At 38.3% G+C, this 12172-nt stretch overlaps 1 protein-coding gene across 1 annotated transcript in view; it reads left to right on the top strand.

Annotated features, from left to right (window-relative positions):
* Positions 1–12172, top strand: part of pc (pyruvate carboxylase) — a 371443-nt gene that overhangs the window by 303867 nt on the left and 55404 nt on the right. The window contains exon 16 of the mRNA XM_023345780.1: positions 10219–10375. Within this exon, the coding sequence (XP_023201548.1) occupies positions 10219–10375 (157 nt within the window). The remainder of the gene's footprint in view (positions 1–10218; positions 10376–12172) is intronic.

Genomic DNA, 12172 nt, shown 5'->3' with positions numbered 1-12172 from the left:
AAGTCAATTTTTCGTAATGCTGCCCTTTTAACAAGCAATTTAAACAGAGTGATGTACAGTGATAAACAGATAAAACATTACATAAATAAAGTACTGGAATAAAATAAAAAACAAAGTTTTCTGAGGAATTGCTGTCCTGCAGGTTTGAACAAAACCAGCCAAATGCTCCTAGTCCTCCAACAGGGTAAAATAATGGCTTGGTCAACAGTATCTAATGATGCCATTAGGCCTAAAAGTATCCAGAATCAATCGCTAACATCATTAAAAACCTTCAGCCGTTGCTGATTCAGCACCATGTCGACGTTTAAAGGCAGACTGGAAAACTTACAAAATCCCATTTCTACTCATAAAGTCGTTTAATTGGATGGAATCAGTTTTTAAAGAAGGTTCTGTGATTGGTCTAAAATATGAATATACTGAAGTTCAGTGTTTGTTTCTTTTGCTAGAACCACTCCACTTGCAAAACAAATATTTTTCCTTTTTATGTTTATGAAAGGAAACAATATACTCCAGTGTCTTTGGTAGAAGAAGCTTTAAATCCAACAGAAAATAATTATTGTGCATCAAAATCACATTCCTAAACGTGAGTTGCTCAAATATAAAAGAACTAATGATCACAATACTTTATTATTAAAATATGATTAAAATAACCTGTTTCTTATTTAATTATGATTATTATATTCATTGCATTTACCATGCTTAGTCCTGAGTGAGTGGTTTACATCCCAAAGCGACCTACATGTGCAGAAGAAGAACGTTGGCGTCGCACTACAGCTCTTTGTTTTTGTTATAGTTTGGAGTCAATATCTAAACTGAAGGTTTTATTGCTTTACTAACCTCAGACTGCATCAGGTTACAGCATGTTTATAACTCTTACAGCTCAAAAACATTGAATTTGTTGGTTTTTATGCACTTAATAATCATAAAAATATGATTTTCAGTTTATGAAATGGCGATCACCTTTAGGTTCATCAGAAAAAATTGTTCCAGTTTTGGCCTCTGGTCGATTAATCTGAGCTGCAATCTACTGAGTCTGTTCAGATTATTTTTCTAGTGAAGTAAAATTGAAGTGAGGAAGTAAGAAAAACATTTCAGAATATTAGGAAAACAATGGATCTGTTCCAGACTTCATTGATTTAAGTGCAGCTCAGTTATTTTACACAAAACTGTGAAAATCTTGACATTTAAAACCTACTTTAGTTTTATTCTTTCAACCCAACAAACAGAAAAGTCTTTCCAGTGAGTTTCCACAAAGAAAATGATTATACCTTTCCCCTGCCTTTAGTCATCGCAGAAATTCACTTGTCAATGAAACTTCACAAGGCATGAACAATTCAATCATGTCTGAGCAGAAGATGCAATTACTCTGAAATTGGACAGAAAGAAAACGTGTGCATCAGGTTTGAGCTCCTTTCTTTATAACATGAATTTGGGTCGCTTTGAGCAGGTTTGGAAAAACAGGCATTTTCTCCGGTTTGAACCCACGAACACTTGGGACAAGTTTCCAGATTGAAACATTTAATCTGCAGTTATTGTAAAAAACAAAACAAAAAAAACCTCAGAGGAATTGTTCTTTTATTGTTTCTAAGGCTTTAATGGAAATCAGAACTATGCAACAACCTTTGTTGGTTTGGCTTTTTATTTCAGTACTTGACTCAATGTTGGGAAAAAAATTTCCTTAAAATGCTTGAAATCTAATTTTTATTTTGGCAGCAGATCATAAAGCACCACTTAGAGCACATGGGTCAAACCCAAGACCTGTGGGCCAAATCTGGCCCGCCATAGCTTTTTATGTGGCCCTCTATATTCTAGACTAGCACTAAGTGTGCTTAAATATTATTTTATTAGTCAAATCAATGCAGTTTTTATTCTTTTACTGCCAAATTATATCAATCAGTCCCTCCAGTTTCTTGTGAATTATGGTGGGAATTCACAAAAAATCCACACACTGCTTTTTGTGCACAGTTGGGAGTTTATTGCAGATTTTTCTCAAAAATTGTCAAAAACTTTCTTACTTATACTAAACAGCTGCGTTAGTCCTGATTATAGTCCATGATCTATACAGAGAGTAATAAAACAAAATCGCATTTACCAACATAAATAGGCGCAAATATTTCCAAAGTAGTACCACAAACACAAACCACAAAATAACTGAAAACCCCTGGAGGGTCTGAAAAGATGTTCAATATTATTTAACTTTAAGAATTGTTTAATATATTAACAGTTTGTGAACAGGTTTCATCAATACATTCTGGCTCAACTGGCCCTTTATTTGGCCCAAAATGAGAATGAGTTTGACATTCCTGAATATGTCAGAAGGCAGCTTACTACAGTAATTAGGATATTAAATACATAGTTAATCATATTTTTGGAGTTAAATTTCTCTTAAATTCATACATTTTCTTACAAGACTCACTCAAAAAGGATGATATTAATTCACTTTAGCTTTGCGAAAGCAGTCAGAATAAAACAAATGGTTGAATGAGTGCTGAGACTATTAACATCAGTGTTTTACCTTGTAGAAAATAGCTGAATTTATATCAGGAGAGCCTCACTGATGTGCACCTCATTACATTTTGTAAACCAGTCCTGAACGGTAGAATTGCTTTGACTAAAACAGATGAATACCTTTTACAGTCTTCCTCATCTTGCATCTTTACATTGAGATGTAGATTCCCATTATTTTGAATCAAGGTGTAACACAACCTGACTGGGAGGATTCCGGATCAGTAATGCTTTGTCTCTGGCTTTAAGCTCAGCAGGATGGAGCGATCGCTGAGACTTTTAAAAGCAGCACTAAATCTCCCACTGACCAATCAGAGGGTTTACTTCACTGATAACAGACATTTAGCAGGCTTCCCCCCCACTAATGTTTTTATCTCAGCCTTTGTTGCAATTCAAACAAGAGATGAGTAAACCTTGTCAATTTTTTTATATTTGGATAAAATTTTCTCCACCAGTCTCACTTTATGATTTTACTGCTGCAGAAAAACTGAATTTCAATAACAGATGGATATTGCCTTGACACCTTTCACTTAGAGTGGTGAAGCTCTTTTTATCCCATCATACTAAAAATGTTGTGAATTACTCCTGAAGCAGTCTCTTCATTGTCTTCTGCTTATCAGAGATTCGGCAGCAGTAGAACCACTTAGAGGAGAGGGAACCCAGAACATCGTCTTCTCAGCGACATATAACGTAAATTTATCATTTTAAGGCATATAACGTGAAAAAGGTTGTTTCCACACCTCATAGTCTGGTAGATTTGGTTTGATTGGGAACCAAATTGGCAACATTTGTTAAATTTTTATCTGCTGCGGTTCATATTCACACTGCAGTGAGTTAAACAAGCCAAACGCACTGAGCAATCTGTTCCCCTCCTCGCCTGTGGGGGCGCTGCATCAAGTACCACTGAAGGAAACGACACAAAATCCTCTGAAGAAGACATGAGTGCAACTTCCTTCTTCACCAAATAAAAACAAAAATTGAACGGCATCAGATTTCAGTGGTTGTAGGATTTCTCTTTTGTTGGTGGTAAAAGACTACAAGCCATTTTTCCCGCTAGTTCTTGACTCAAATATTTGTGTTAATTGTATTTACCCAGAATGCCCTGTGCTATAGTCCACTTCCTGCTTTTGGAGTCCATTTGGCATTCAAATATGCATTCAAACAGCACCAGAGTTCACTTGAACAGAATCGTGACCTAGGTTGTTTTGTTTGGTCTGCATCAGAGTTTGTTGCTAAGCAGGTCCAAGCAGGGTTGGCATGAATGCCCCCAAACTCAACATCAGGGACCATTTCCATATATCTGTAAAGGTTGATCCAATGGTAGACAGCGCTGTCTGGACAGCAGAAGCTTGGAGAAGCAGAGTAGCTGTTCACAAAGACATAAAAATCATGCCTGATGGTTTTGTGTGCAATTCCAACATAGCTGAAGCGAAAAAATCTATCAAATTTGAGTAAGCCTTTAATTTTTGCTTGTGTGTATTTGAGCTTGGCTGTCCTAGTGGATCCTAAGCTGCTCCCAGACCAGAAGACAGTTCTGGTTCTTCTCCATCTTCTTCTCTCCCTGTGTGAAATGCCAGATAAATATGGAAACCTTCAGGAGGCGTTCTGATTGGATAGCTGAGCCACCGCAACTCATTTACTTCTAAACCTAAAAGCAGCTGCTCTGAGAGAGAGATCACATTCACGGCTCTGTGTGAGAGTTTTAGTGAGATTCAAACCCTCAGAACTGCATTTAGTAACAGTGGCTTTCACATTCTGCTCAGAAATTAAAGTTTTTGGGAACTGCCTACCAATTTTTGGAATTTATAAACCTCAAATCTTAAATTAAGAGTTAATGTAATGTTAATGTTAATCGGACCAGATCTTGAAAACAAACACGCTTCAAGATCTGCCATTTTTCTTTAGCTTTTATCCCACATTTTTTGGGATAAAACACAACCAACACAGTGACGTGCGGCCAGGTGAGGCAGAGCCTATAAGATCATTTATATTGCTATTTTCATCCTGTGGTTTGTACTATAAAGTACCTATGTTTCATTTAGCTTAACCAATTCTGATTATTTTTTCTTCAGAATGTCAGAAGTTTTGCATTTTCCTATTCAAACGCTCGGAAGCAAAGCCGGTGAGGCAGCAGAGCCTCCCCTTGGATTGATCAACCTCTCACTAGCTGCACTGGCTGCCACTCTATGGGAGCCTGTTCCTCCTGTCTGTACGTCACCAATAAAATGGCTAATGGCTTTTCCTTTTGTAAAAATTGGGGCCATCTCCCTGATCTGATGCTCTTCATTGGTTTTCTGGTCCTTCTTACACACAACTGCAGCAGCCCAACAGTATCACGAACTTTCAGCCTCAAATTTTTTTTATTTTTTAACCAGATCAAGTATTAATGGGATGTGCTAAAACGCCAATAAAATCCATGGAAACACAACCTCGTTGTGCCCAGGCCTTGAAGGATTCCACCCAATAATTAGCAGACTGTGCGGCGTTAATGAGAGCAACTGCACCGGTAAAGGCTGGGATCACACACTGCACATGAATCTAACGAGTTTCTGCATCCGAGTGAACGGTAAATACACCTCACTTTGTGTCGGCCTCTTTATGACAGAACTCGTGTCTGATCTGTGCTGGGTGTCAGGTCTGAAATCTTTTGTCAGTGAAATCTCTTGAAGTGTAAACGGGCTTTCGTCTTCACGAGGAAGTCAGAGAAACAGGATATACATCCACTTATACGACGGCAGAAGAGCATCGCTGAATTCAGATATGAGACGAGCGTTGGAGGACGGTAAACAACTCTAACATGACAGTTCTGCAAAGGGCTGATGTTACGAGCTTTTGTGCATCAGATTCATTTGTTTTCCTGAGCTACAACAAATGTAAGAGGAATGAGGCGAGGTCTCTTGAGAAATGATCCCTTCCTGCATGTGAGTCAAAAGCTACTATAGCTTTTACTATAAAAGTAAGATGGATAGTAGATTTAGCATGGATAGTAGTAGCTATCCATGCTAAATTTTTCTGCAACATTTTATTTTAGTTTAATAATTTAGGTATTTAAAGAAGCAATGTTTCTCTTCCTGGTTTAATTTTGTGTATTAAAAGCATTTAAAGTGGAGTTATAAATCTTCAAACAATCTCTCAAACCTAATTTTATTATTTATATAATTTAAATGCCTGCTTTATTTTTCTCAGATGTAAATGCTCTGATAACTTACTGTTTAAAAAGGGGCTCTGCATTATTCAAAAGTTAACAATTTAAGTATTTAAGTCTCAATAAGTGCAAAAAACCGATTAATTTGAGGCTTTACTCCCTGTTCAAAAAATATTTGAAAGAAAAATTTAATTACTTGAACACAGAGTTAATATTTTCTTGAATTATGTTCACATTGTCAAACATAAAAAACAGGCTCATGTTTGAAAATGTGCCTCATGAACTGAGACTATTATAGAGTCAAAACCAGTTTTCAAAATGTTTTTCACTGGAAACCTTTACTGGGATGAACTCATCTGCTTTCAAGCTGAAGCAGAGTGGAATAAAAACGTCTGAGAAAATAAGAATAAGTCTGAAGGATTTGAATTGTAATGTTATACTGTATTGTCACACCATGGCAAGCCTGTAGCAACCTGATTTCTCAAAGTCCCCTGTATTATATTTGTATGTAATCATTTATATTGGACATATATGGTAAAATCGTAAAGTGTCCATATTAGTTTTGTCTGGATTTATTGCTTCTGGTGGAGAATTATGTTGCATTTCTCAGGTCAAATAAAGCATGACATGACCATTCAGACTGCAGAAAAGTATTGGATTAGTATCTTATATGAAAGTGGCACTAATAGTTTTTTTGGGGGGGAAGTGAAAAGATTGGAAATGGGCCGTTCAGACAGCCATGAAAAAATCAGACGTGGTAAAAGAAAAAAGTTGGATTTGAGCCCAACTGACCTGCTGTGTGAATGTAGCCCAAGTTGTGCTTTCATGTGTTATTTCTGCGTACTTTGGATGCATCAAGCAGGTAATTGAGCTACTTTTAATTCTCTCAAAACAGTTTTGACATAAACAAGGAATTTTTATCACACTGTAAACCTGCAGATCCCAGTAGATCATCAGTTTCTGAATGATCAAACTCTCTAAAATCCACTCTCATCCCCACTTTGAATTTCAGCAGGTCGTCTTAACCCCGACTCGCTGACTAAAGGCTTTAAAATGCTGCCAATGATTGCCTGACATGCAGGTAAAGACATGTACCTGATAAAGAAGGTGAGTGCTTCACCATTCAGTCATCCTGTATTCCCAAAACGATGCAATCACCTGTGGGAATAAAACACAACCTTCAAAATAATTAAGTTCCTGATTAAATATAAAAAGTCCAGCTTTTTGTTTTTTGCTCAATTTGGTAGAACCGGAACGTTTGGATGTAAAGTCAAACAGCTGGATTGTTGTTGGATAACTTCTACATGGATAAGTTTGATTTGACCAAATCTGCAACCCTGCAAGGCCATTAAAAGTGACAGACAGTTCTTAGTCGGATATTTATGCTTTCATCTATTTTCACATTAGGAGAAGTCATGTTTTCTGTCTCTTTCAGTTTGCACCAGACCAAAATGTAATTTCTCATCATCACTTTGTTCTGTTCTCATAAGAGATTCCTCCCAGCTTTGCACTTAGTCATTTTAATTTCTCATGGGACACTTTTTGCTTCAAATTGGACGTTAATTTTTAAGTAAAGACTCCAGGATCTGCCTTGCTGTCCTCAGCCTGCTGGCTTAAAGCCTCCTTTCTTGTTTTTATCTGTTTTTGAAGGTTATTTTCTGTTCAGCAACAAGAAAACAAACTAAGCGATTTGTTTCTTCCTCGTTTTACCTGATAAAATGAATTCTCTCTTTTAAAACCTTCAGATCTAATATTTAGCAGTTGTCAGGAAACATTACCACCTCATTGAGTTTGCTAAACACTAATTAGACTACAGTGCAGTGAAAGGTTCATCTCCAGTATGTGTTGCCCCACTGCGACGGCTTGTAGCAGAACCTCTAAATAGACCCTCGTAAATCAGTGAACGGCCACAGGAGGAATGGATCCTGCAGCCGTCCTGATACGATTTCCCTAAATGCAGCCCAGTAATCAGAGAGTGATCAGAGAAACTGAACGTCTCTGATCTCTACTGGCCTCACTGGTGTCCAGAATGGATCGCTCGAGGGACCGATTAATTTTTGAATATTGAACCATGTGTCCCCATGCAACGATGTTTTGTTTTTAACACTTTTGTGGTCTTAGAGAGGGAATATTGCCTTCACATGTTGCAGATGCTTAGAGGCAGAATGAATCATTGAAGAGATTAAGCCTGTGAAAGCCCTTTGAGGATTAAGTCCCTTCCCGATATAGCGTTCCTCGCTGCTGTGTGGAAGATACATTAAAATGAACTGGGTCACACAATGCAGCTCCTTCTGTTTGAGCTGCACACGTTTTTAAGACAATGTAAAGGAAACCGTATTGTTTTAGTTTTTTGCTTTGTCATGCAGAAACAGTTTGAGTTTGAAGAGAAAAGGCGGCTCGATTAATCCAGAGCAACAAAAGGAAATCTCAGATGACATAGAAATTGACCCAGCTGTAAAAGTATCAGATTTATTAGCATGTGTAATTGCAATTTGAGTAAAAAGTGAGATAAATGCTTTGATGTTTCTTATGTAACTCAGTGGATAGACTTTTGGATGAGTCATTTTTAACCTTTATTTGCTCTCCATCATTGGCTAAAGAAAATTTAAGAGCTCAGGAATGCGTGTACCGTTCATATTGGCAGTTGATTTTTCTTCCCAATAGAAACTATGCTTACTTTAAAAGACATATTTAAAGATTTCTACACATTTTTGTTGGGTATGCTCAAAACTGTAGCCCACAATCGTATTCCTGGCCATATTTGAAGTGAGGAGTGGAGAAATAGAGCACAACATAAAAGGAAGAGAAATGCTATATGCTGATTTTATGGATCATTGATCATTAATGGTCACAAAAGAAAAATAAGTAATGATAGAACGGTCTTGATCTCAAATGTGATAACATACAAGATGACCAGGATTCAGGAGAAATATTCCGATGCAGTCATTTATGTTCCTGTTCTGACCTGCATTATTACTCCTTTTTGTACTAAGTATCAACTCCCAGTTCTCTGAATCTCTGGGTGTTTTCCCATCTGACAGTCCAGAAGATTTGGTTTAATTGGGGACCAAAGTTGAAACATTGAAACAGTTTGCTTTCACACTGTGTCAAACAAACCAAACACATTGAGGAACCTGTTCCCCTCCTCACCTGTGGTGGCACTGCAACAAGAAGCACTGAAGGAAACGACATGAAAACCTCTAAAGATGTAAACAAAGATGGAGTGGCATCAGATTTTAGCGTTTGCAGGATTTCTCATTTGGATTTCTCCTTGTTGAGCGGCGAAAGTTCAGATTTTCCAACTTAAGGGTTGGACATGTCGGATGAGCTTGACAAAAGCTCAGAACGCTTCAAATCGTGCAGCGCTACACGGGCGAAACGCGCCTTGACGCGACTCCACATAGACTTTGAATGTGAACCAAAGGCTCAAAACGCGTTTGGTGTGAACGTAGCATAAGATTTGCTCAATCCGGATTCCATTCTGCGTCGCCTTGCCTTCACACCCTCTTCAGATATAAAGAGGCATATAGAACATATCGTTGTAAATTATGACATTGCTTTCAGGTTTTGTATTTGTGTCAACAAAATGTACCTCATCTTTGCCTAATAATGGAAGTTACAAGCCCTTGTCTTGTTTTATTCCTGGAACTCTTCATCTGGCATACGAAGCCTCCCAAAATAGGTTGTTTTTCTTGTTGAATGCCTCTCTGCTTCCTTAGCTGTTATGGGCATATTGCACTTGTTTCCATCTGGTTTATTGTGGCCCACGTTCACAGCGGAGTGGCGGCTTCCTGCCTGTCCAAAAGGAATCAGGCTGTGCTTCGTGTTTCCTGCCTGTGGGACCGGCTGTCAGTCTTCATTCACTTTATCAAATCATAAGGGTAGAGTCTGCCGCCTCGCATGAATTCCCCACTTTGCCTCATGTTGGGATATCTCACGTGCAGCGAAACGGTAATACCAATATGTCTAACATCCAGACTGCTCAGTGATTTCCGCTCCAATCCAGGGCTTTTGGAGATGCTGACGTAGACTGAAATTTAAATTGGGAGGGGGTGTAAATTGTATGAGGGGGCTTTATTTCTGCAGTGCTCATAAGAGCCGCAGTTGTGCTCAGTATTTTCTCTCTGTTCTTACGCATGAGTGCCCAGAAAATGAAATTTAATGATGACAGTGTTGGATCAGCAGAATACCGCTGGAGGCTTCAATATTTCCGGCTGATATGATAAACGGGTATAGGAATTCCTTATCTGCTCCCACAGAAAGAAAAATGAGAGATTGCTTGGTTTTTGTTTTTTTTCTCTCTCCTCGTCTCATTCACTGCAACATTTCTTGGATTTTAAAAATTCCTTTGAAAAGAACCATAATCATATTTTATACAATCATCCATTATCGTTGTGTATTTCTGCTATGTGGGTGTTGTTTGCGGCGCCTGAGATAAGTTTGAAGTGTCTCTCTTTGATTGTGTAATCGACATCAAAGTCAGGATGACAGATGAGGATGGAGATGAAAGCCTAAACCCTGTTTTCCTCTCTGCTGGGGTGTGTATGTGTGTGTGTGTGTGTGTGCAGGAGCAACCTTTGACGTGGCCATGCGATTTTTGTCCGAATGTCCGTGGAAGAGGCTCCAGGAGCTGAGAGCTTTGATCCCAAACGTCCCGTTCCAGATGCTGCTGAGGGGGGCCAACGCTGTGGGCTACACCAACTACCCCGACAACGCCGTCTATAAGTGAGTCGCTCCTGCACTCGCCTACATCCCAGCAAGCTGGTTACCTGAATTTTATTACATTTATATTTGCCTTGTCCAGTTAATGTTGATATTAATTGACCAGTAAAAATTTTAGATTTTTTTTTAAAGCTACTTTAACCCTTTAAAGTTGCAGTATGTAACATCTATAAAAATATATTTTTTAAATTTTTTGTTTGGTGTGAGACAATGTCTCTCAAATGTCAGTATTTACCAATTAACACTTCATGACAACAGTTGTAAATATTCATAAAGACTCCTTCATTTTCATGACAGGTGTTGCGTCATGTTTATGTCATGTCAGTCTTATGAACTCTTCAAATAAAGTGCCAAACATTTTTATAAAAATTACACGGAGGTATATTCTTAACCCTCTGTATATAAACATATGAGTTTTACTTTCTTGTTCTTTTTTTTTTTGTTACAATCTTAATTTGTTTTTAGATGTACCTGTGAAAATTTGAACTGTTATAACTTTTGTGGATTAGAGAAAATCTAGTGCAAGTCAAACTTTAAAGTTTTGTTGGCTCAGATCAATCAAAGCCAAGCTATAATGAATGTATGTGAACTTGTGACCAGACCAGCTTGCACACAGTTTTATTTCTGTTTTGTCTGCTGCATATAGCTCTCTGCATTAAACAGCCTTATACAGCTGAGCAGCTCCATCAGTTTCCTATTTCAGCATTTCTTTTGCCTGAAACGATGATTGAATTTTTTACAAAACATCAACTTGAATATGAATTTCTTAAAGCCAGCTGCTGAGTTCTGTATTATTGTCTGATTGTATTGAAATGTCCTCCTGCTGGGTTTTTTCTATGTAACAAGCAGCTACATACATTATTCTTTTGCTTGTCTCATGCAGTTATATTTTTACAGTTACAAAAGCTCTTCAACAAATATTTTTCCTTCACATTTTAGTAGAGCTGAACTGAGATTTCTTATTTATTAAATGCCAAAAAGAATCGAAGGTCTTGTCCTTACCATAAAGGTCATATGAGTGAAGTTATTGCCTGCTTCTTAAACTGAAGAGACATTGACGGTTATTCATGAGTCTGAATCGACAAATATAACAGAAGATCCATTTCCCTCGCTGTCTGCAGTGCCTCCAACGTCTCCTCTGCATGTGGGCGTTCGGTTTGAGCTCGACTTTTTGAAGTTTACAGTTGTTGGTCTCTCTCAGGGCGGCATCTTTAACTATAAATTTGACATGAAAGCTTTTGTTGTTCTAAATATATCTCTATAGGTTACAACGTGTTTAATCAGGTCAGTTTGTTTGATGTGTTTCTGTTTCCTGTTACCACGCTCACTGACTTGCACATCACTCATGCAGCTGCATGCCAGCGATGCATTTTAGGACATAAATACTCCCGGGCTGACACGCTCACTCACTCACTTGCTCCTCCACCTCTTTTCCAAGTGGATTCACAAGCTGCCTCACTCACACACCTCCATCTTCAAGCATGTGAATCCCATGGCTTGATGTAAATTAGTAGTGGCTACTTTATGAGTAATGCCGCTGTCCCCTCCTCCAGCCTTCCTGCTGGATCACACAGACCTCCTCCTGCCTCCTTATTTTCCGCCGTTCCCGTCCCGCTAACCTTAAAGTCGTTATTTATTTCCCCTGATGCCTTCCTCTGTTGTTTTTTTTTTTTTTCAGCTTTCATTCATCTCGCCACATTACGCATCTCGTTTTCTTTGTCTCCCCCTCCCTTCGCTCCGTGTCCCAAAGGGGGAGTGCTGTTGAAAATTTGCACATCATTGTGATTAATGGCTTTGATC

Source organism: Xiphophorus maculatus, chromosome 14, assembly GCF_002775205.1.
Source record: "Xiphophorus maculatus strain JP 163 A chromosome 14, X_maculatus-5.0-male, whole genome shotgun sequence".
Classification (NCBI taxonomy): domain Eukaryota; kingdom Metazoa; phylum Chordata; class Actinopteri; order Cyprinodontiformes; family Poeciliidae; genus Xiphophorus; species Xiphophorus maculatus.
The sequence above is the reverse complement of the archived record's forward strand: the minus strand, read 5'-3'. Positions and strand labels throughout refer to the sequence as shown.